This window comes from Beauveria bassiana (genome assembly GCF_000280675.1).
Source record: "Beauveria bassiana ARSEF 2860 unplaced genomic scaffold BBA_S00047, whole genome shotgun sequence".
Lineage (NCBI taxonomy): Eukaryota > Fungi > Ascomycota > Sordariomycetes > Hypocreales > Cordycipitaceae > Beauveria > Beauveria bassiana.
In genome coordinates this window covers 58,220-82,331 of record NW_007930882.1, presented here as the reverse complement: position 1 = coordinate 82,331, position 24,112 = coordinate 58,220, and the positions used below count along the sequence as shown (strand labels likewise).

Here is a 24,112-nt window from a genome sequence, read left to right as displayed (position 1 = left end):
TTTACGACGTATCTTGCAACAATTGCAATCTTTTGTCGCGGAAAGCACCCAACCCGCTGAGACAAGCATTATAGGCGACGCAGAGCCCTTCGTCGCCGATATTGGCCTCGACGTCGCGAAGGCATTCAGCGTGACAGGCGAGCATATATTGTCTCATATCTTGAACAAAATCGCATGTTTCTCCTTGACTTAATCCTTGTACTCTGGTCGTCAAGTGCTCAACGCCAAGGAGAACGTCGAAGAATTGAATCAAACTGCTCTGCGCATTACCATCTCCACTGTATTGCCAGTACTGATCCGCGCAAGAGCCATCTTCGTACATCACACCATGGGGCAGACCAGCCGCAGCCATGTTTTTGCTACCGGCAAGGTAGCCGGATCTGACGGTAGTATGTAGCCGGGTCGCAACCCTCGTGCATGCGATGTAACAGGTAAGATCCGTCAGGCGCTCCGCGCATGTGCACAAGCAGCTCGTGATGAGCTCGGGATCATTGTGCCAAGCGGCCCCAATAGCCCGAAGGCGTGGTGCAAGGACTGGTGCTCCCCGGAGCTCAATAGCGACCGAAATTGCGTAAAGCCATGATTCATCTGTTAAGCCAGTAAAAGTATGAAGACTGCTGAATTGCTCCACGTTTCCGACACTCTCGCTGGAGACTGATCTAAAGTTCCATAGGCAAACCGCGGCCTACCCTGCGACAGGCAAAGTGTTCAGATGCTCTGAACAGCCAGGAGAGAATTGCAGGCCTCTGATGCCGATTCGTTTGCAATTGCGGTGTCAGGTCTCTTCCTGGCTCCTGACCAACGATGAAGTGAGCAGCGGTTTCTGCCGCATATGGATTGGTTCGTGGAGTTGCATGAGCGGCAATTTCCTGCTATCGATATCCATACTGTTACGGAGCCAGTAGCGGCTGAAGTCAGGCCCTGTACACGCGGTCGGTTCAACGCCAATGCAGTCGAAAGAAGTAGAAGCAAGCGCATAGCGGACAATTCTAGCCCCAACGACAGCGTGGCATTATTGAAGCCAGTTATGTCACGAAATCTGATGATGGCTCTTATCACAATGCTTAAAATACATAGCTGCGCCGGTGTATACTGTATTGTAAATTACACGCAGGGAGACATGAACAATCTAGACTAAATGAAGTCCTCCTTGATAACTCTGTTGGCTAGCACCACTTGTAGTTTTGCCTACCGAGGATCCGTTCCTGTCGACAGCATCAATGCTTCCGATGGTTCACTTGTTTCTACGCAAGGGTCTCTCGCGAGATCGAACGAGTATATCTCGTTCTGTGGCGGCTCAAAACGCGCGACTCTCGCCCAAGTAGCCTACGTCGGAAACACCGGCACCAAAGAGCACTACGGTTGCAATATTATGCAGATTCCAGCCTCTATTGCCTCTCACTATCGTTATACCATCGAGTTCATCAACGATGGCTTGGATGTTCAGGAATGTAAATGCTGGAATAAGATCGGTCCAGATGGTGGTATCAATGGTTTTTTTGCCGGCAACGAGGCCATCACTTTCAGCTTGGCCGCCAGCGGTCAGCAATTCGTAGCGTTCGATGAGAACTCCCAGATCGGTTGTTCTTGTCATAATGGGTCCGTTCCCTTGACCCCGTTCGGCGAGTTCGCCTCAACTTGGGTAAAGGCCGACTTTGGTGATGACGCGAATCAAAAACACTCTGGGTTCGACGCCTCATGTTTAGTAGCTGCTTTATACGACTTAGAGATTTCAGCCCTGAGTGTTTGCGGTGGCCCCCGAAACACATGCTCTACCATTTATCGTAACGGGACTGGCGAAAACGCCTACGTAAAAGGCATGGAAGACTCGGACATAGTGATGCCGATCGATCCTGGACCTGTAGCGCTCACTGTACGAGTCGACTCTCCATGACCGATTTGTTATGTGGCATAAAAGCCCTTTGAAGCTGAGTGTCAAGTTTCGACGATTCAGGTCTACCTTCATTGGACGGCGGGAATGTTTCGAGATAGAAGATGACGATGAACGCAAGCTTTTACACCCCAAATTGCTTCTTCAAAGCAATATAGAGGATTTTGAGAAGGAGAGTCGAGGATTCGATGCATGCCTAAACTTTCGATTGCTTATTGAAGAGCTTAAGGACATCGACATCACAGAAAATAGTACTAATTCCGAGAGCAAGTAATGCCTTGAAAGTGATCTGGCAATCACACCGGTTTCCATACTGCGTTATATTCTTAACAAAGCATTCAAGATTTATCGGAATATCCATGCATCGTAACGCAACGCTTATTTCTTCTTCTTCTTTTTGAGCTTCGGCTCCCAATCAAGCTCTGTTTCCCCTGTATTAATAACTTCAATACGGCCACTTGGCTCTTCATGTTGCGCTTGCTCGACCAAGGAAGTCTGCCCGTATTCGTAGGGGCCTTCTGACTCATTATCACTATGAATTTGCTCAAAGGCTTCAAGTGGAGGCGAAGCTATATAGCGTCAGCATTTGCAAGGCAGCGAAAGGGTTGTCCTCTTACGCAGGCCCAACGTGCGGTGGATGTCCAGTTGCTTGAGGTCGCTTTTAGCATCCTCCAGTGTCGTGAGTTTCTGTCTATGACGAGTTCTCTCCAGCGACAGCGAATCGCTTTCTGTGGCTATATGAGCTACCTCGTCATCTCGCAGGTCTAGGATGGCTTCTGGTGGAAACAAGGTCGGCAGTTTGTCGATAAGACACCATTCCACCGCCAGCACGCTAATATCGTCAATAAATTTCTTACTCGCGACCTTTGACACATGTCAGTCACTGGTCAACTTCGGATAGGGGACCTATGAATAAAACTTGAGCGATGCACCAACCTTATAATAGGCCTCCATATAGTCAACTGCAAGTTCGCCGCCATAACGCTCCATATCAACTTCGATGTGTTTTCCCAACTGCTCCAGGATTCGAGTGGGATAGATGCTGACGTGGCGACCACTAGCAAACTCTTCGTGGCCTACTATTGCGCGCAATTGTTTTTCTAGACTTTTTCGCCTCCTTTCCTCCTGGACTTTTTGCACGGTATCCGTCAAGTAGTGATTGTAAGTTATCGGATGGCCTTCCAAGTGCGGTGTGAGCAACTCTTTGAACTTCACTTCGAGGTCGCTTTTGAATGGCTCTAGAGATCCACGGATGACGGATAATATGCCAGACGCGGTTTCCTGTACCGCAACGTGGTCCACTATTAGCTTCAGGATGTCATTTGCAAGCCCGAGAATTTCCGATAGGAGATTTGAGGCAATGCCGCGCCATGGCGTACACTGCTCGACAAAGAGTTCGCCAATAACCATAGGGTTGAATGTGCCCGGCAGTTCGCGGCCTCTACTTCGTCGAATTCGTTCCTTGGCGAGGTCAACAAATTCAGCGCGCGATATCTCGTCGAGCGCCAATTCTTCCTCATCGGATGTGGTATCCACAATAATACGCTGTTTACCTTGCTGCCTCATCTTCTCGCAGAAACTCGTCAGCGTATTTTGTACTCGAGCTCGCAGTCGTTTCCGATATCCGTCATCAGTTTTGGCACTGCCAAAAAAAGAGTTGTTATATACTCCATCAACAGCCGCCTGGATTAGAGCGGTGAAGTCGCGGCTCACTTGAAGGAGGTATCGGCGCTGCTCGGTCACATTGGTCCGTGGAGATCCAAATAGTCGGAGCTGACTTTCGGTTGACGATATCTCCATCTCGATATCCTGAATAAGGGCAGGAAGTTGTCGTAAAATCTGGTCTTTCAACACATCGCTGAGTCGCGGCTTCAGAGCCTTTACTCCCAACTGTGCAGGATTGACTGTTGTCCAAACTCCAGAGCGAAAAAAAATCTCCTCAGCTTCATCTCTCTCCGCAGACGAGGCATCCCGCATCTGATAATCTCTGTTTTTGAGAACATGCCAGCCTAAGCGAAAAGCGACGTCCTCATTCTGAGCAAGCTTGACATACGCGGCCTCGCTGTCAGATCCAGCATCCAGCGCATCTGGCTTCGTGATTAGGCCTAACGTGCGTATTCCTTTCGGATCCAGCTCTCTGGCCATTTCCGTTATTTCTTGTAAAGCGAAATCGCTTTTGGCAGATACAACAGCGAGAATAATGCTTCGAGGATTTTTGACATAAGCGCGCACCATTTTGCGGACAGTTTTGGCGTCTTTGGCACTTTGTTCTCGATTCCCCGCGCGGAATAAGCCTGGGAGATCAACCATAGTCAAATGTGGTTAATACGGCCCCGATAGTTCAACACGCAGAATATCAGTGCTGAACACTTTAAAGTCTGATATTCCCATGACACCTTTGGCTTCATCGACGACTTTTTGAAGGTCTGGTTGTATGAGGTCTATTTCTGCCCGAAATGTGTTGAGACGCTGTCGTTCGTCGGGTGATCTTTCCGGTCCTGGATGAATGGAAATGTTTACGGCCACGGTCACTTCACGACGAAGAATTAGTTCGGTTGCAAAACGTGTGCAGAGGTTATCTTTGGTTGGGAATGTTAAGCCAGAGATGGCTTCAAGTACAGAGCTCTTTCCCGCTGATTGGTCGCCGCAAACGACGATTTGCGGAAGGTCGACGTATCGACTCACGCCTCTCGACCTTAGCTTGTCGATTATGTCGAGGAGGTTTCGGTGGTCTTCCGATTGCAATGCTTCCATGGCGACGGTATTTGTTGATGCAAAACGATACATCAGCCTGGGCCGGCAGTGCACATATTGTAGACTTCGGCACAGTGGCTCATAGCAGATTGTGCACGGAAGTTCTGGCAAACCTTAAGTTGCCATGGCTGTTTCATTCGTCAGCTACCTTCAAAGATAACTATAGCTCGAACTCAAAATACCGTGAAAAGCGAGAAAATTACGGAACCGACAAAATTCGACCATCGTGCCGACGTCTCGAGAATTAAAAGCGCTCATCATGAGCTCCTAAGCAGTTATATCACTGTTTTTTTTTTGCGCCCGATAGGATCGGCCGCAGCTGTCGATAGGGATGGGTCAGTGGTTACTGAACAACGCACATGCCATGTCACCCCGCGGAGCATGCCGGTACCGATGCTAGGCCGGCATGAATCGCGGCGTTTACTTCTGGACACGCCGGCATGTACCACTGTCTGCTTCTATTCACTGCATGAGCAGCGAATTCCCGCCACTCACCATTGTACAGCTGATGGTACAGTACTGTACCAGCTTCTGCTCCATAGATCGACTTCAAAAGCAGCTTTCTTCTCCTGCCACCCTGGGGTACCTTGCGGGCCGCCGGTCGCTTGTAATTGCAGTGTGAGGTCTCCTTTAGGCTCCTTACCACCGATGATGTGAGCAGCGATTTCTGCCCATCACCCCGCAGCACATATCGATCGGTTCGGGGTGCTTCATGAACAGCGATTCTTGCTGCTTACATCCCACATCCACAGCACATGCTCCCGGCACCGCTGCTGGATTGACACAGAGGAGCAGATTTCTACTCATATCAGCCTGTGCGGCATAATGTGGCGGCTTTCTGCTTCTAGCAATCTCGCGGCACGCGCTGCAAAAACGCGCTGTGGCTGGGGGGCGGGCTTGAGCTAAGCAGTGGGACCTGCGAGGTTGCAGCGTGCATGGCCACATGAACCTGCATGCACCAGTGAGTGAGATTCGTGTATTATTTTGCACAAAAATACGGTAGCTTCCTGTCTCCATATAGTGTCATTGTCAGTGGTCCGCATTGAATTGCTTGGACCCTGTTAAAATCCTACTATAAATTCCTCCTTATTATATTGACGGGCGGCTTTCGTTGCGTCCCCGGCCCCAGACCGCAGTGGATTACATAAAAACTACAAGGTGAGCTGTTGGGCTTTAGACTATATCGCAATGTCGCATGGCGCACAAGGCGCAGCCATCTGATCACAGTTTCACTCAGCCACTCCGAGTCAAGAATACCCACAGAGAAACACACTCGGCGATGAAACATGTTGAACGACATCAATAACTAGTAGTCGCACTCTCCACAGTAGCCACACTCCTGATCACATGCAGTCAAGTCTTTCACTAGTGAGTATCTGTCGGAAAATGATTCGCGCTGCCACAAAGTTCCAGCATGCTCGTTCTTCTCGTTCGCCGCTGACATGATCCCTGAACCAGCAAGCGCTGCGGAACGAGAAGTGCCAGCCGAAGAGGCGTCTCCTTTTGCCAATGTCATACGGGGCGTCTGTAAATCAATATCACGCGCCGGTCTTGCCAAGTTTGCGCGCCAATGGTGTAGATTGACCGGGTCCTTCTGATATATGTTGAGTTCGAAGAACTTGTCGTGCGTCTGGCACCTGAAATTCTTGTACCTAATCGTTGGTTAGCCCATTGGAGAGAAAGAAGAAGGCTACCTGCGCCTACGTGTTGAGCTTAGCAAAGTTTCCTTGAATCAGCTCATCTTCGTCGACTTCGGCAAAGGTATTCTCCGGCCAAGGGATGAAATATCTCTTTGACTCGAGCGGGCCATAGTTGACTTGCCGGACAAGCTGGACCGCAAAGCCTGCACTGGGGAGTTTTGTACCAGAGGCACTTTCGACCCTTGATTGTTTTGGAAAGGCTGCCCAATTGCAGAATGAGTCGAATTTGTCCTCGTGCATGAGACGCTGGGGGCGGTAGGGCGCAATGGCGGCACAGCAAAAGATTGAGGTAGCCATGGTGGCTGGTCTCTGCCTTGATGATACGATTGATCTTGGGTGCCTTGACGGCCAACTACTTGTACTTTATAGTTCCATGCTGACCTTGAATCACCTTTCGTGCCCGACCTATCCCGCCATCTGCTTGGTCGAGCGAACTGCCATGCAACCCTGTAGACATTGTGGCATATCCGCGCTAGCCTCGCAGATCTTGTGGCATATCCGCGCTAGCCTCGCAGATCTTGTGGCATATCCACGCTAACCACCTAGCTTTGTGGCATACCCGCACTACGTAGCGTTTATGGCACACTCTTAGCTACCAATCATACTACTTATTCCTTGCGGCGTTGGCCGCGACAGCCTAGTATAAAGGAACTTGGGTTTCCCCCCCTTCTTCATCTTTCTCCTTCTTCTTTCCACAAGCGTTGGCCCATGCGGGCGAACCGCAGACAGTCTTTACTTTCCATATACCAACCCATCAATCTCCTTCTAAACCCCCTTTTTAAAGCCATTGTGTTTGATTTTTTGCGATTTTGTCCAATTTTTCCCCAGGCTCCATCCCAGTCTCCCTCTACTCATAAAGTAAAGGCTTCATCTCTAGTCAAGTTCCGCCAGAACCACTTGGGTCTACAACTTCTTCTTCTACACACTTATCTGAATCTTGTTATGACTCTTATGTGGATCCGCGGTGGATTGCCTCTGGCAGCGGTGGTCCCCTTCCCGAGTATGAGGAGTACGCAGCATCGACTGTGCAGCCTACGGAGCCTGCTGGACAGGACGAACCGTTTGAAACAAACCAATGGCCTATACATCTTTTCACAAACAGCAACGACCAGCAAACCAACTATGAATTCTGGCAGGCCGACACTGCGCCAAGTTTACATCAGTGCCGCAAGTGCCCGGAAATTTTTGCGTCTCAGAAACAGTTGACGTGAGTGTCCCCGAGCCTTTCTTCTCATCATTTGACCAGCCGCGCTTACGCAGCCGAGCAGGCGACACTATACGACAAAACATGAGCGGCGCTTCAAGTGCCAGGCGACCGGGTGTGGCAAGCTCTTCGGCCTCAAAGAGGATCTTCACAGCCATTTTAACGCGCGGCATGTCGATAGCTCCGAGCAAAAACGGTGGTACTGCAATGTACCATTGTGCCAGAAAGATATGGCCATCAAAGGAACCGCGCATCGGGATAGCCTGACGAGGCACATGCGAACCCAGCACGGTGGGCAGACAGCCGCACAAAACAATGTATAATTAGCTAGCATCAAATTCACTCTTTCTCGGTCGCGTTACTCGCCTCTGTCCTAGTGTTGAAAAAGTGACCTTGCAAGGGGAGATCTGCCACGCCGATAAAGAGACAACCCTCAACATTGTCCTACTGCAAGCGCCACACGCGGAACGTACTCCCTCTTGCTTTCCAGCAGTGGGAGACGGAAGACTGGGAAAGCTATCACGCAGCTGCATCGCCTATAACGCTAGTCTCAGCAAACTGGGTGCTTTCCGCGGCACGGATGTGTCGATTATTGCAAGGTACGTCATCAACCTTCGCGCATGTCTCAAGTGCCGCGTCGGGTGAAGCATGTGGCAAAGAGGCACTGGAGGGACTCTTCTTATCCCTACTCTCCAACGAATAGGAGATGAGACACATACGGCAGCGGTAGCAGGTTCGAAGGCTACTGTCAGAAACGCCAAATTGCCGACAAAGAAGCAAATGAGAGCGTAGCTCACAGTCCCACTAAATTCTGAGCGGCGTCTCGCGTGAGGCTGAGAATTGCACCCTGCAAAACGTGCTGCATAGTAGTACACATACAGATCAGTCTAGAGATTCTTCCCAGCCAATGAGACGACAGATGATCTTAGAAGATTTCAGACTCCCTGTAACAGCGTCAGCATACAGTACCAGGCAGGCTTGGTATTTTTGAACCATAAAACTAAATGACTTTGCCGCTATAATTTCGCGACGCTTCCGCCAATCTCCTTTCCGGCTTTGCCTGGGGTCGAGGAGGATGGTTTCGCCAAAGTCAATAATATTCTTCAAATTCGACCTTTTGTTCTCCAAGTAGTCCACAAAGAATTGGCGGTCTAACACTAAACGGTCGCTTGAAGGCACAATACTACCGTCTGGCGCATAGACATACGCTCGAGACCATTGCGCAAGATGTGTAAGATATAAGCTTGCGGCTTGTCGCACTTGAATGCGTGCGAAGAGTCTCCAAATAGGGTCCATCGTCCTTTGGTGGGCTTGAGAACGGCACGATCCAGGTCACGTAGCTAGACACCCCGTCGTCGTGTCGGCTGGGGATGCGCGTCAACGGGCCGCTGGCCTGTCTGGGCGAGAGCCTCTTCCATGGCCATGTCCGTCGTGATGGCGGCCCGCGCGTCGAGGAAGTCGACTACGCGTCGTTTGTTGGGGACGGCGTATGTCACCCATTCGATTCGTTTGTAGGCCGTCGTGCCTCGAATACCTGGGAGCCATTGCTCCTTTGACTTGATTATTGCTGCCTGGGTCTGCGGCCCATACGTGAAGATGGCTCATCCCGTCCGGGTCTGCGATGCGCCGGTGATGTTCGTCAGATCTAAGTGATTAGTGCGGATAATGTGTGCGCGGACTGCGTTCTGATTGATGGTGCGTCTGCTTCTTTCTGTCTGCACATTTAATATGGAGAGTAGTGCATCCTTTGACACATTGACCATGTGTCATACATGCAGAGATGTCACTGATAAACTGGCCACCAGCAATGCAGCACATAACAAAAAAGATGCCCACGAGGCAGGCAACTATATTCTGACCGGCTACCCAGACAATCTGTCACTGGCCAGTGGCAGGGGATCGGGTCTTAGCGGCTGGCACCTCCAACGGCGTGTACGGAAGCGATCCGACAAGCTTGTCACCTGCCGGAGAGTGGAACACTACAACCACCTTACTGAGCATCTATGGCATTGCTCTTGTCAAGCCAACGCTGCAAGACAAGAATTCGGATCTGATCCCCTTCGCTTTCGACTGTGCTCTCCGACCCTGCGTCGTATCGTTTAACGCTAGCGTCTGGAAAGTATGCCGAGATAGAAGTTGCGCGCCATTATCTAGACGCTGTTCCATTCGATCATTCATTCCAACTGGCCACCTCGAGCGCAGTCGTCAATGGATCACGGCAAACGTGTGCTGCCAGCGAAGAAAAGACAGCCACCAACAGCGTACATGTGCTCCTACCTGCGTCAGCCCCAAGGAGATCCACGGGACTCGATGATGACGATAAACTGCCTGGCAAATGGTACATACCCGAATGTGTATATTCCTTTACCAAGAGTCCTACCAGCGCTCTTGTAGATTTCGTCGGGCGCATCTTTGACAACGCCTCTATCCAGCTCGTGCGCGGTGTAGATCAAGTTGACGGGGCCGTGTGGCTGCAAACGCTCTGGAGCGCTGGCACCATGACAATTGAGTCCGTGGACCACTTCATGGACGGTATATCGCTTGCTATTGGCGGGGAGATGCGAAGTAACAAGCCGCCGCCGTCGCAGCACGTCGACGATGGCGTACCGTTTAGCGCCGGAAGTGTGACGGGAGACGCCCTCTACAGCGAGGTGTGTATCCGCATTAAACGGAGATACCTTTCCTTTCTGGCAGTTCTTCTCACCATTGAGATGCTGTTTTTTGCGGCCGTCGTGGTCATCAGCCAGCGCAGCCCCTGGTGGTGCGAGAACTGGAAGACGTCGGCCCTCCCACTGCTGGCACAGGCAATTCGCGGCGAGGACGCCACCAATCACCAACCCCGCTGGAGTATGGGCAGCAATTGTTGTCGAGGAACTTGATCCTGATAAAATGGCGGCGAGGAAGAAGGAAGTACGGCTGTTAGAACAGCATGGTGAATGGAGATTTGCAGCGCGGTAAATGCGCCTCGGAATGTAACTCAAGTATCGTTTACCTATTTCTTTGTCACGCTGGAATTCGCGCTGTTGGGTAGTTGCGGCAGCCTGCTGAGCAGATTCGCAGCGGCGTATGGTTTGAGAGAGTGGAGGAGTATAAGTGCCACATAATACTTTATTTACTTAAGTTAATAATACAATTATAATATTATTAATACCTACTTAGAAAGGTCTAATTAAATAGTAGAGTTTTTTATTGCTAAAATTTATCAATTAATATTATTTTCTGGTAAAATCTAGATTTTTGGCGCTAAAGAATTATTACAACCGAGTGTTTGTAGACGAAGCTGCTTTTGCGCAGGTGAATAAAGTTTAAGCCATAATATATTGCTCTATAAGGAGCGTATCTTCAAATCTGGCCTCCCGAACACGCATAACAATAGCCTCATATTCTGGTATTTACCAATAACAGGCAATAGTTGCTACTTGAAGGGAACGTGTAGCGTGTTTTCACTACTTATTGCTGGCTGCTTCGCTGCATCCGGACGATTTTCACAGCACTAATATAGCATAGCTAGTTGCGTACGCTCTGAACTTTGAGCATCATAAAAAGATAAAGGGCAAGCAGCAAACACTGGATCACGTCCTGTTCTAAGCTCTGCCAAAAGTTTTCACATCTCCTGGGGACCATCTTGTCCGGAAAATCTACATCCATTCATTCTTGCATAACGTCCGACTGGTATCCGGCCTCATGATCATTCTCCGGCTGGTCCTCGGATTCCTCAGATTCATGACCTTCCATCATCACTCTGGTCAGTATATGGCATATCGAGCGAATAACGTCTTTGGGCTCCTCGAGATCTAGCCACTTCGTACTAGAAACACGAACGCATGTGTCTTCTGGATAATCCTGAACTATGTCTAATTGCTCGTTCTCCGTTGGGGCGTCCAAGTATTCCTCGTAGCGAGAGTCGAAGTCAAAATGTAAGAAACGGATAAATGTACCGTTGCAAATATACGAGTAGACGCTACACGCGGGCCCTTTAGCTGCGAAGCGAGTTTAAGTGGCGGCTGACAGAATGAAAGAAGGGAGTTCTCACCCGCCATGGAACAATCCTGTGTGGCTGTAGTGCTTCCAGGTCGTGACAGCCTCCCCAACGACCTGCGCGAAGAGCTGGATAGTCAAGACGGGCCGATAACTTTCGGTGCGATTGTTATAAAAAAGGTTTTGAGATGCTGGCTTACATTCGCCCAACATCAGAGACGGGTTAAGGGTTGTCCAGGAACCGGACTGAAGACGCTTCTTACACAGGCCGCCATCATCGGCACCGACAACACCTGTGGCAGCAATCAGTGCCCACGACGAATGACTCTCTGGGCGAAAACAAAATTCTTCTTTGGGATGACATTGTTTCAGGACCGAGTACAAAGACAAGTGGAAGAGTTCCTTAACTAGATTGGCCACCAGGGACTCTGGCCTCCGGGCACGGAACTCGTTCTGGTCATCGTCCAAAGGAATGCTAGCGTGACTACTACTGTATTCGGAGGAGGAGCGCCGTGCGGGGGAAGAGGACTCTGGAAATGGAATCATAGATGATGGGACGAAATCGGGATACTGAGCGACTGGTCTGTCACCAGCACGCTCGCGGGTGTTATGGTTTCGCACTGGATCTCGCACATCGCATCGAATTAACCTGGCCAACGCGAGATGAAAACTGCCAGTTGGCAGGCCACATAGAAAGGACTCAGAGGCGGTGCGAAGTCGCGAAACTGGAGTGAGAAGATGCTCTATCATGGCGGGGTTCACTTCGTAAGGGGTAGAGCTCTCGGGGTGGCAGATTGGGCACGAGTGCTCATGAAGGTCACGTAAAGGCAACAAAAAACTTTTCTGCCAAGCTGCCTTGTTTTTGAGGACCCTGAAGGCTTTCACTTCCCCAGCACCCCATTTGCTGGCGGAGGATCCCAGCGTGTCGAGGTTCGATAGAACGTGGGGCCCATGCGGGGTTACAAGTTGCGCAACAGTTTCAGGCAAGTCGGGATCGAGGTAATTGGCCATTATTTTGGCACGGACGGAGACAAAAAGATGGCCGGATAATGATAACGAGCTGACGTGAATGACAGAGGAATGTGGTGTTTGTTTTTTGTCTATGGAAACAAGGACTTTTGAGGGCAAACAGTGGCGGGGAACGTCCATTAGTGGTCGTCACGTGCGGTAGCGATGACAGAAACACCGCTAAGGTTTGGGTGGAGGGCAACCTGTCCACCCCTGATATCAACATCGACAAACATCAGACCGAGCGCGAACCGAGGACGCCTGTATCCGTCAACGGCCGAAAAAGTATATGGAGAAGGATCAGCATGGCTCTCACGAGTCAGCCAACGCAAGCGCACGGAAGCGTCGGGCCGAAGCGAAGGCTCGATTCTCAGAACAACGCAGCACCGAAACGAAAAAAATACGAGCCACGCCATGGAGGAAAGGCCACTAGACCTTTGACGTCCGGAGAACTCCTTTGGGGTCCAAGATACACCAAATCGCTATATTGTAGCGAAACGGACAAGGAAATATTCGGCATACGTTTTGACAAGAAGCTCGACGAGAAGTCCGCGGAAAAAAGAAGTTCGTGTCAGGCCGGGCGGCTGAACAGTGTGGAAGAGTTGAAGTACTACGGGGATCTCAGGCTCAATGCAATAGTAGCACTGCTTGGATCGTTCGGATTGCGACCATGGAAGCGAGGTCGAGGACGAAAGCTGCAATTACGGTACGGACATTCAATATCAGTCGTGGCTACAGATGGCGTCTTCCAAGTCCCAGCCACCGGGTCATTGGTTGCAGTTGCCGATATTGTGAATATGAGACACAGGAGGGAAAAGCACTCCTTGGCTCTATGGCCGCAGGCCAACGGAGAGAAGAAAGAAGACCGAGAACACAGAGCCAAGGAGGCATTGCGCATCAGGCCCAGAATAGTAGAAGAGGACGCGCAAATAGCATTGATGATGATATCGACGGTTAAGGAGATGCTAAGGAGCGGTGAACAAAACGGAACGGGGGCGTGGGCAAGGGTAATTAGCTTGGGCAGTGATCAGATATTCTTGTACCGAAGCTGGATCTCTCGACAATTTGTTGAAACGTTCGATGCCGGCGCGGGATTTACCATAGAGTATCGAAGCGTTCCGTTGAAACAGAAGCGCCAAGTTTTAGATCAGCTTGAGTGCTTGCTCGCGGAGAGGGCTTCATCTAGCGACCAGCACGGCGGTACTGATTAGCTACAATGTTGCGAAATGACGTTGCATGACCGAGAAGTGTCGCTTCGGCGACACACGAAACAGTTTTCTGAGGAGGAAATTTGTGTAAAGTTTAAGCTATGATATATTCCTCTTTGTAAAGCGTATCTTCAACCCTGGCCTCCCCATAGGCATAATAATAGCCTCATATTTCTGTTATTTATCAATGATAGGCGACCTGTGGCTGAGAAGCGTCATGAATCGTTCAGCATCTTTAAGAGACTTCTCAATTCCTTTTCCCTGGACACGAACTCGATGAACCGCGGTGTGACGGATGTCAGCAATCGACTGAAAAAGCTCTCTCAATGGCACACCGACGTCTGGATCCTTGTCAAACAATGAAGGGTGCCTTGCAAACTCTCCAGCCCATAGGTTCAACTCGACCGCTTCGGGACAATCCCAGCCGCGATTTCGCATTAGATCAGGTAGTTTGCGGCGTCCGTATTCATTATAGACCTGCTCTAGCATGTTCTGCACATGAACGAAAAGTCGGTGTTGTGCACCCATTGGTAGATAGATTGGGAAGATTGACGAAATTTGCCTAACTGGCTGGTGGAGGCTTGGCGTTTGCTTCGACACTTCTGCTATTTCAGCAGCGCCATCAACTTCATTTTCTGTATCTCGAATGCCACCGCGATCAGATCTTGCCGCAAACCATGGTCGTATAAATCACCTACTTTTTTGTTCGTCAATGCCATGTAGTGTGGACGTAGGCTGTAAGCCCTCGGATCCAAGCTGTAACGCCTGCCTGATCGCGTTTGCTTCATAGCGCGCCGTCCCTGCCTCCGAAGCTTCTTTCTCGGCACTTTCTATGGAAGATGGATCAAAAGCTCGGGAAATTGTACTTTTGCCTTCAATGTCGACTCAAATATCTCGGCGCCCAGCAGATTTGAAGCCAAACCGCAAACAGTGTCAAAATCGTATTCCCGCAATAGGTTAGCAACGCTCTCTTGTGTTTTGTGCTGTTTGATTAACTTCGAAACCGTTTTAGTCTTGCGCACTAGGGCGTTTTGGCCTTGGAATATGTTTTTAAGCGCCAGATATACGACTCTCTCATCTGGTGGAGGATTCTTGCCACCCATGATACTGAAAGAGTGTTCATGAAAACATTTGCATTTCTGGTCAGCCTCACCGATTGAAGAGAGGGGATTGGGGCTATTTAAACTAGGACAACCACCGATGCGCATTCTTTCCGTTCCATTGCTGTGTGGAATCAGTGCACGCAACTGTCTAGGGGGATTCCAGCTGAAGAGAGCTTGTTTCAGTGAGCTATGGCGCGGAGTGAATTGCCGGTGATCAACTCCCCCCTCCTTCAAAAAACGGTAGCATCCCTATTATCACCTAGACACAGTTTTCTTGGCATTTCAAAGCTGCGTAGCTCTCACATCTGACCAATGGTTAGCAGCCACGAGTTGACACATGCATGCAATATGCATGTGCTTGTCTAAGAGCCACGTCGCTAGCCCTCCATATCCTTGGCCGCTGTCGGCCAGCTCGACCTGCGACTTGCCAGCATCTGCAGCTGGCTCTGCGCTACCTGCTTGCTGTTGCTGCTATGGGCTCTGTACCACCAGCTCGTGCTAAGGCGGAAGATCTCTGCTGCGGATTTAATGGTTATCTATATCGTTGGGATGGCTGCTAGGACATTCCTTACGCTGATCTCGCATTTCTTGTTAAAGGTGGCCTCATGGACTTGATACCTTATTTGTAGAAGTGCGTGGTTATGTTTAGGTTCTCTAGATATGAATAATGATCTCTGACTTTCTAGAAAGTGCATATATAACTCGCATGGTCCAGCTTGGTACAGAATACACGGGCAAACTGCTAATGCCGGCATCGGCACTCGGCACAGCGAAGTACAAACAAAGGCTCAAAGGCCTGACCACGCTGTTCAATGTAGCAGTTGAAATCCGCTCGACAGCTCTGATTTCGACATTCTTTTCTTTCCTCCAGCGTTTTCATACAGTTATTGATGTTTTCCACGATTTGAGCAGACCTTGCTTCAGCACCCTTGTGGCGAGCTCTTTCAACTTCAAGTTCAAAGAGAAGATGGGTAATATTGGATCGCATTGTATCTTCTGCGGCAATAATGTTTCGAAGAATTTTGATGCCGAAATTTCCAACTAGCTCAGCCAACTGATCTGTATCCAGATATTGCCGGATATTTTTTGCAGTTGCTTCAGCCAGCATAGTATGTAATGTTGTGTCTCCTGTTCGGCCCAGTGCCTCTTTTGCCGCATCGAGCAATGCTGCTTTAGTTGATGCATTTTCTGATGCTTGTTGAAGTTTTGCCTTGCTGAGTTCAGCAAGCGCTTTAATGCCGTAGTAATCTGCAATCGAATTAAGGTATACGTGTTGTAAGAGGTCGTCATCTGATGCTGTTGAGCCAGCTACAGAGGCATCGTTCGTCTCCTGAGCTTCGTGAAGCGGCGAGCCGTAATCTCCGGTATATAGGAATTCTACCATTTTCTCGACCGTATCTGCGTCATATTGCGTTATAACTATAGTCCCCGTCTTTGCTTCCTGATTTCGATTAGATTAATTTCTTCAGCTGGCCGTCGAACCGACTTGCCTGGAAAGGCCCTCTGATTGCCGCGGCAAGAACTTCAGATTGCGAGCAAACCACTACTCGGTGCACACTGAACTCTCTGCCGCTGCAGGATAAGGTCAAATCAGAGTATAATCCGGTTTTCAAGACATGGCCGAAACTAGGGCCGCGAGTAACAGCACTCATCGTGTTCAAAATCTTGATTGAAAATTCTCCAACCACAGAGGCTAGAGCAAGTGATAAACTGAGTGGGATGGGGATATTCTAGGTGCGGGGTAGCGGCTGTGTTTTGTTGCCCAGCTAGATTCTCCCAACCAGTTAGCTTGCACCAATCCAGCCGTTAAGTTCTGGCCTCACTAGCCGGGCATTCCTCTCCTCGTACGACGCGCTGCTCTCGCCCAAGATGTTAAACGACGCGAATGCTGTAGAAGGAAAACATTTCCACTTCTGCTTGTAGGCTAAACTTTGTTTATATTGCGGCCAAATTTGCCTGCATTCAGGTCCTCACTACCGTAGCTTTAGAGTAAGAGTGCACTAAACAAGCGGACTGCGTTGGCTGAGGGTGACGAACAAGAAGCTCGGCAACAACGTCAAAAAGTTCATTTTCGGCAATCCGTCGATGCCTTATCCCCCTTTGTACGAATCCAACTGCGCATCCTTTGCCACAGGCCTGTCAAAACCAATTTTGCTTCCGCAAGTTCTGCAGTAACGACGCAGCTGCACTTTGCGATATTTGCTTGCGTTCTCGGGTTTGAGGTCGAGAACAATGTTGCCGTCGCAATCAACGAACGTCTCATGAGCTTAGTCTTCGCCGAAATGGTTTGCCTTGAGCACGCAATAGCAAAAATTGCAAGCGAAATCCCCAGTATTATTTTTGTTAGGAAAGTGCTGCTCAAAGTCTTTCTCTGCTCTCATGACAAATCGGAACTTGTCTTGAAGATCGGCTAGCTCAGGACTCGCTCGTGCGTGTCGAGCGGCCTGATCGGCTCGCGGAAGTTACCTGTTTGTGATTGCATTTGATGACCTTTTTTGGCTCTCTGCGTAGTTGCCTCTTTCAGTAGGCCGTTCGAAGTCAAACAGATACAGTAACAAACACAATTCTTCGGTATTGTCTAATGCGGCCTGATCAGCCTGCGGAGCTACCCATTTGTGACCGCATTTACTAACCGTTTTTGGCTCTCTGCGCAATTGCCTCTTTCGGTAGGCAGTTCGAGGACTACCCAGAAACAGTAATGCCAGTTTTGGTCTGGCTTGCACAGTGGCCGGTTCTAACCGCGCAGCCACTTTTAGCTGTTTCGATCAGCCTGCTTTTCGCCGCCTTTGCCATCCCTCGTTGGCTCACGGAGCTGCCAGCTCAGTCAAGCTCCTGCCAGCTCAGTCAAGCTCAGCCAAGCTCAGTCAAGCTCAGCCAAGCTCAGTCAAGCTCAGCCAAGCTCAGCCAAGCTCAGTCCGGCTCAGTCCAGCCCAGTCCGGCTCAGTCCAGCCCAGTCCGGCTCAGTCCAGCTCAGTCCGGCTCAGTCCAGCTCGGTCCGGCTCCGCCGAGCTCAGACACGATCGGATCGCCGAGGTGTCAACTCGCAGCACACTTCGTGATCTGTTCACCCGAGCTTGAGATGTCCTGGGCAGGAGGACAGATTCTGTGAGCCTAAAAATATTCGAACAAAGTTGACATTGACTAATAATGAACAGTAAAATAATTGAAATGTACGGATAATCAGGAACTATTTAGACCGCCCCTGTAACACTGTAGAATACCGAACCTGAATAGACCCTTGCGAGCGCTGTGCTTTGAACTCAGCATTAAGACCCTCACAAATGGCCTTCCAACTGTACCCATTATTCTTCCAATCGATTATGAAATTGTCTTCTTTTTTAGTAAATCTTGGTCTTGCATTCCTTCTTATCGAATTAGCGTTGCGACCATGCTGCTCAATTCTTTCGCCAGGTCTGTGCATGATGAGGTCCTCCACGTCGAATTGAATGGTCAAAGTAGTCCGGCCGTCCACCTGCGTGAATTTCAAAGACGGATCCTTTAGAGACCACTCGTCGAATATAGCAGGCGCAAGATGGGGGCCGCAGCTAGCCGCCTCTTCTTCAACCGAGTCGGATTGTGGTGGGCTCAATCTTCTTGACCGACGAAGGGCACTGCCATCATTCGAGGATTGAACCTTTTTTGAAGTAGGCCGAGCTTTGCGACGCTTATGTGGTGGCTCCTCGTCGTCAGTAGAAGTAAAGTCTTCTTCTGCTGCGCCACTTGCGGCGTCCACAGACCGGTCCTCGGTTGATGGTTCCGGAGTTTGATGAACTGGCCTCTGTCTCTGCCTTTTTCCTGGCTGGCGGAGTAACTGATCCGTCTCACTGGACTGGCAATCGCCGCTCTCGCTTATTTTAATGTTCGTCGCTTGGCAGTGGCCTGCAATGTCTGGAACGCCGCTTGTGTCTTCTGCATCGCATCGCTCAGAAGGTTGAGCGCTCGCCACTGTTCCTTCCCCCTCGTGTGATGGCTGCTTAAGTGTGTGCGGATCCGACAATTTGCCCTGCCTAGACAAATCAGGAGGTGAATGTAAAACATTCTCCGTCCTGGCAGAGTCATGCCGGGGGCACGTCTCGACCAGCTTTGGCAAGTCAGCCCTGGCGGAGGGTTCCTCGTGAAGTGGCACAGGACCTGGACGCTGGTATTTGAGTGCGAGGCTTCCGGTGTGCGACGTAGCAGCCACCGAAGTACCAGTGCAAACGGTGACACTAGGTAGTGACGATATGATTCCAGCTGGAGAGTCCACCATGGACTCAGCCGGTGATAATACGGCGGCTTGAGCAGATCGCTGGGGCCTGTCTCCTCGAGACAGCAATCCACCGTTCTCCGTTTGATCAACTACATGAATTAATTCTTGTCAGCTCTGGCTGATATCAGGCCGCCCGAAGCACATACCGAATTGAGAGTTGCTCTTCGTTCGCTCTGGAGAATGCACTGATTCCTCGATCATCGGGAGCGGCTCGTCATCGTCCGAAATGTAGATAGCTTCAGCTGTGCTGGGTGACATCTCTTCCTGTGGAATGATTGAAGCCCTGGTCAGCTCACCGAACAGACCGAGAGAGCCAAGATTCTGCTTTGAAATTGGCGGCTGCGCCGTTTCTGCAGATTCGGACAATTTCTGTCTGCGGGCTGCTTTTTTATCCAGTTCGCTCGGGCTCCAGAAGATTTGACTGTCGAGATTGGCACAAGCTGTCATCTTCGGTATTGAAAGAGAAAAAAACGCTAGATGAGTAAATGACTTTCGAGCGGAGTAGTAACGCCGCAATAAAGGCAAATGATCCAACTCGCGGTGTAGCAATGCCTTGGGGAAAGAAGGCTTTTATAATGCTGAGGCCGCCTCTGCAGCACCACTCCGTTGCCAAACAGCTATATCAAGCAACCTGATAAAGTACAATGTCTGCTCATCCATGAAAACGATTCCTTTTGGAATAACCCTCATCCAGCTGCCTTTGAGCCGATCCTTCCCCTTTCAAGAGATTCCCTTTTCGAACAAGCAGAGTCAGCCGTGTCATTTGACTCCTGTAAGCTCGTCATCAACCAGCCACCAACTGTAGATTGTCATTACTGCGTGCGGTCGAGACCTGATGCCACGTCAGCAAACGGCGATCTAATGGAGCGTCCGGCGGAAATTGCGCAACGCAATACGAGCCTCGAGGACCGTGCTTTGCGCGGCTGTTGTTTGATTGGCTCGTTCGGTGCCGTTAACAGTAAAAGCCCCGAGAGGGAAGCGTATGAATGCAGTGACCGCAGCAGTATATGCCGGAGTGGGAAATACCTCCGCAGTCAGAAGCAGGTCATCGCCTCCGCCACCGTCATGGCGTCCATAGCGCGACAATTGAGACAGGCTGTCTGACGATTCGGATGTGACAGGTCAATTCAGGTCTCTTGGAGGCCTCCGACCGCAGATGGCGTCGTTTGGTAGTCGAGCAGAGTGTAGTCGGAACGCCGCTTGCAAGCATGCCTGACCATGCACGCAAGCATAGAACGACAGTCGAGTCTCATGACGTTCTTTTGAGCCGAAAGATTGCCTGGGCGGTCGAATATTCGCCTCAAGAGGTGCAGTGAGCGATGGTAGACCGTGCCTTCGAGCGGCGTACGTAGCGACTGGCCATAAGCCAACATAAAGGGGCAGAAACCGTGTGAGGAGCCGTTGTCATTTTGCTATGCCGGGGGCGAGGGAGAAAAGGGGGAGCATGCATCAAAATGTCGGCGGAGGGGGCGTGAAGAAACGAGGAAAAGAGGGAAGTTGAGGCAGGAGGCAAGGAGCGGCAGGTTGGAGGACTTTATAGCGGGCGCGCAAAGCAGCGATGCGCTAGCAGGGGCTTGGAGAGTGCCACCAAACCCGGGAGGGAAGGCCGGAACACTGAGATTATAGTATTTAATTATTAGGGGTTACTAATAATAAATTTTATAGTATAAGGCTAGTAGCTAATAAGGATAAGGAGCTAGGATTTTATTAGATAACTACTCTTATTAGAAAAGATAAGAGAGAGGATATAATTTATATTATTACTAAATATATAAGTAGCTATAGGTATATAATAAAGAGCTTCTATAGTTTTTATTATTTCCTCTAAGAGGGTAGTAATAGCTTTAGTTATTACTATTTTACTAAAAGAGTAGGTATAAGGATCTAATTTAAAAATACTATAAGCTTAGGCTAATAAAACTATATAAAGATCTATTAAGGTAATATATATAAGGACCTAGTTAGAAAGAGATAGAGGGTTAGAACTTATAGTTAGTAGAGCCGTGTTTTACTTAAAGACTATATTATAGTAGTTAATAAAAAAATAGTCTATTACTAGCTTTATAGGATTTATATTTAGATTTAGGCGTTTTACTTAGACTAGCTTTATAAGGTAAGCTAGTTTATTAGAGAAGGTATAGGCTCTAAGTATATTAATACTATAATTATATAAACGTCTAATAGTATTATCTATAATTTTATTAATTAGGGCTAACTAGATAATCTATATACTTTTAATATTAAGGGACTTAGAAATAACTAGCTAGACCTTAAGATATAAAATAAAACCTTTATAAGTTTTAGCTATCTTTAAGAATTCCTTTTTATTTAATACTAGTATATTATCTTTAGCTATAGCTATAGTTTTTATATCTTACTTAGTATCTTCTTTAATATATTAGAGGTTTTTTTCCTTAAATTCCTATAAGATATCTAAACTATTTAGCGTTACTTTAAGCTTAATAATAGTCTACTTATTAAGTTTAGTAATAACTAAGGTAGTATAGGCTACTATATTACCTTTAGGATAGTATAATTTATAGAGAGTATATTATATAATTATATATAATATATAAGTCTTTCTTATACTAAGATATCTACTAGTAAAAATTACTCTAGCTCTTAATTTAACTAAAGATATAAATAGAGATAGGGGAAAATTAGTATAGAGGGCTAAATTATTTAAGTAAGGAAAGATAAAAAGGAGATTATAATAATATATTACTAGGAAATCCTAAAAACTATAAATATATACTTACTATATTACGCTATCTATTCTAGTTAAAACTTTATATATAATATATAAAATAGCTATCTTATACTTAAGTATTATAATATCTAGCTATACTAAGACCTAGACTAGGGTAGAGTTATTAGGTATAATAGCTATAGCCTAATTTATATTAGTATTATAAGACTTTATATCTAGGGTTAGGAAATATATAGTAAAAAAATTTATAGGCTTCTTAAGGAATTTAGTAAAAGGAAACTTAACCTTAAGATATAATATCTTATATACTTTTAGGTAGTTAGGTTAGATAGGATATTAGATATAAAATAAGGCGTAGTATAGTGTTATTTCTTAAGGTAGTCTAATATAATAGCTATAGAAGGTTAAACTATCTTTATTATATCTATTCTTATTATTAATAGCTAAGTATGCCTTAATCTAGGTATAGAGGCGTTTATAATACCTATTATTTATTTTACTATAATAATATAATTTTATAATAATAGTGTAGATATATTAAGTAATATCTAATATTATAGTATTAGATAGGTAAGTAGTAGCCTATATAGTAGCTATAGTACTTAATATAAAGGTAGTTATTATCTTATATATAAAGATATAGATAGCTTCTTTTTTTATATTAGCTTTATTATTTATTAAATAAAATCTTATCTTATCTAGCTTACTATCCTAGTGTGTTTAATTAGTGGCTACTAGGGTGGTTTTTTCTATATTATAAAAAACGCTCTAAGCGTAATTTTCTATATCCTAGTAATAGGTTATAAGATCTTTAATAATATAGGTAATATACTACTTATTTATAGGATTTAGCTATAGATAAGACTTAGCTTTAATATCTAAACTAGTAATAAAGACTATATTACTAACTATACTAAGTAGCTTATAGTTATTATCTATAATTTTAATAACTATATAGAATTCTATAGCTTTACTATTTATTATAACTTATTTATAGTTTATAATTTACTTATCCTTAGTCTTAGTCTAAGGTAAAGGAAGCTTAAAAAACTTTATATAACTAAATACCTTTATACTTATCTTAGTAAGGATAATATTATAGTAAAGCTTATTATAAACACTAGCTAATAAGGATATAAAGTAGTAGGTCTAATTAAAGAAAAGGCTTATAATTAAAATAGGCTTTAGGCGTGTGTCTTTAGGGTTTACTATTAAAAGAATAATATTTATACCTATTAGATTATAAATATTTAAGTTTAAGGGTATTATTTTAGTAAAAGAGTTATATAAGGTAAGGTCTTAATTAAAATTTAACTATATATAATCTCTAGTACCTAAGTTAATATAAGAGAGCTTAATAGTTATTATATCTAATAATTTAACTATTACTACCTAGGCTTTATATTATTTTCTAATTACTATATAAGGGCTACCTACTTTATATATCTTATATAAAAAGGTATAGCCTAGACTAAAGAGTATTATAGAGTTAGGAATTAAGATAAATAGTGTATCTATATTATTAACTTTAAGAGGAGTTAAGGGAATAGTACTAAGAATAGAGTATAGCTTTAACTTAACTAGGAATATTATCTTCTATAGCTTTAGTAGTAGTTTCTTATAAGTATAGGTAAGACTTAGTATATTAATAAAAATAACTATATTAAAGGTATAGATAGTTTTTTAATTATACTCTAAGAGGCCTTAAATATAAATAGTAGGAACTTAATAGTTACCTAGAATAATAAAGATATTAATATAAATTCTAGTAAAAATATCTCTAGTATTAGATTATATATAATATATATTATAACTAAGGGCTATATAACTATTAATATAGATAATAGTGGTAACTATTAGGGGTAAGTTATATAAATAGTCTAGCTTTATAAGGACTAGTTTAAGTAAAAGACTAGTTAAGTTATTATAAATAAGATTAGCTATCTTATTATTATTAGGGGTATCTTTATCTTTATTTTTAGTAACTATCTTTCCTTTTTCTTTAATATCTTTAATAGTGTCTTTAGTAATAATACTATTATTTCTATATTCTATAATATTATTCTTATTCTTAATAATATCTTTAATAATAATATTATTATTTCTATACTTTATAGTATTATTTTTATTCTTAATAATATCTTTAGTAATAATATTATTATTTTTATATTCTATAATATTATTCTTATTCTTAATAATATCTTTAGTAATAATACTATTATTTCTATATTTTATAATATTATTCTTATTCTTAATAGTGTCTTTAGTAATAATACTATTATTTCTAAACTCTATAATATTATTTTT

At 46.2% G+C, this 24,112-nt stretch overlaps 7 protein-coding genes across 7 annotated transcripts; 2 read left to right on the top strand and 5 right to left on the bottom strand.

The window, feature by feature from the left end:
- Positions 1–1,138: 1,138 nt before the first annotated feature.
- Positions 1,139–2,165, top strand: BBA_09198 (allergen Asp F4; the record flags this gene model as incomplete). The annotated part of the gene is made up of 2 exons (XM_008604295.1): positions 1,139–1,873; positions 1,929–2,165. 2 exons carry the CDS (start codon positions 1,139–1,141, stop codon positions 2,163–2,165), a joined length of 972 nt encoding a protein of 323 aa, XP_008602517.1.
- A 104-nt stretch (positions 2,166–2,269) lies between these two features.
- On the bottom strand, positions 2,270–4,645 carry BBA_09197 (interferon-induced GTP-binding protein Mx; the record flags this gene model as incomplete). The annotated part of the gene is made up of 4 exons (XM_008604294.1): positions 2,270–2,460; positions 2,509–2,755; positions 2,828–4,185; positions 4,240–4,645. 4 exons carry the CDS (start codon positions 4,643–4,645, stop codon positions 2,270–2,272), a joined length of 2,202 nt encoding a protein of 733 aa, XP_008602516.1.
- Positions 4,646–5,951: 1,306 nt separating this feature from the next.
- Positions 5,952–6,642, bottom strand: BBA_09196 (uncharacterized protein; the record flags this gene model as incomplete). The annotated part of the gene is made up of 2 exons (XM_008604293.1): positions 5,952–6,297; positions 6,350–6,642. 2 exons carry the CDS (start codon positions 6,640–6,642, stop codon positions 5,952–5,954), a joined length of 639 nt encoding a protein of 212 aa, XP_008602515.1.
- A 2,897-nt stretch (positions 6,643–9,539) lies between these two features.
- Positions 9,540–12,538, bottom strand: BBA_09195 (uncharacterized protein; the record flags this gene model as incomplete). The annotated part of the gene is made up of 6 exons (XM_008604292.1): positions 9,540–9,661; positions 9,827–9,877; positions 9,930–10,655; positions 10,705–10,714; positions 11,213–11,529; positions 11,728–12,538. 6 exons carry the CDS (start codon positions 12,536–12,538, stop codon positions 9,540–9,542), a joined length of 2,037 nt encoding a protein of 678 aa, XP_008602514.1.
- Positions 12,539–12,840: 302 nt separating this feature from the next.
- BBA_09194 (uncharacterized protein) lies at positions 12,841–13,746 on the top strand (the record flags this gene model as incomplete). Its single annotated transcript, XM_008604291.1, has 1 exon — positions 12,841–13,746. The coding sequence occupies one exon, from the start codon at positions 12,841–12,843 to the stop codon at positions 13,744–13,746; it is 906 nt and encodes a 301-aa protein (XP_008602513.1).
- Positions 13,747–15,588: 1,842 nt separating this feature from the next.
- BBA_09193 (uncharacterized protein) lies at positions 15,589–16,230 on the bottom strand (the record flags this gene model as incomplete). The annotated part of the gene is made up of 1 exon (XM_008604290.1): positions 15,589–16,230. One exon carries the CDS (start codon positions 16,228–16,230, stop codon positions 15,589–15,591), a length of 642 nt encoding a protein of 213 aa, XP_008602512.1.
- Positions 16,231–18,033: 1,803 nt separating this feature from the next.
- BBA_09192 (uncharacterized protein) lies at positions 18,034–19,542 on the bottom strand (the record flags this gene model as incomplete). The annotated part of the gene is made up of 2 exons (XM_008604289.1): positions 18,034–19,184; positions 19,242–19,542. 2 exons carry the CDS (start codon positions 19,540–19,542, stop codon positions 18,034–18,036), a joined length of 1,452 nt encoding a protein of 483 aa, XP_008602511.1.
- Between the last annotated feature and the right edge of the window lie 4,570 nt (positions 19,543–24,112).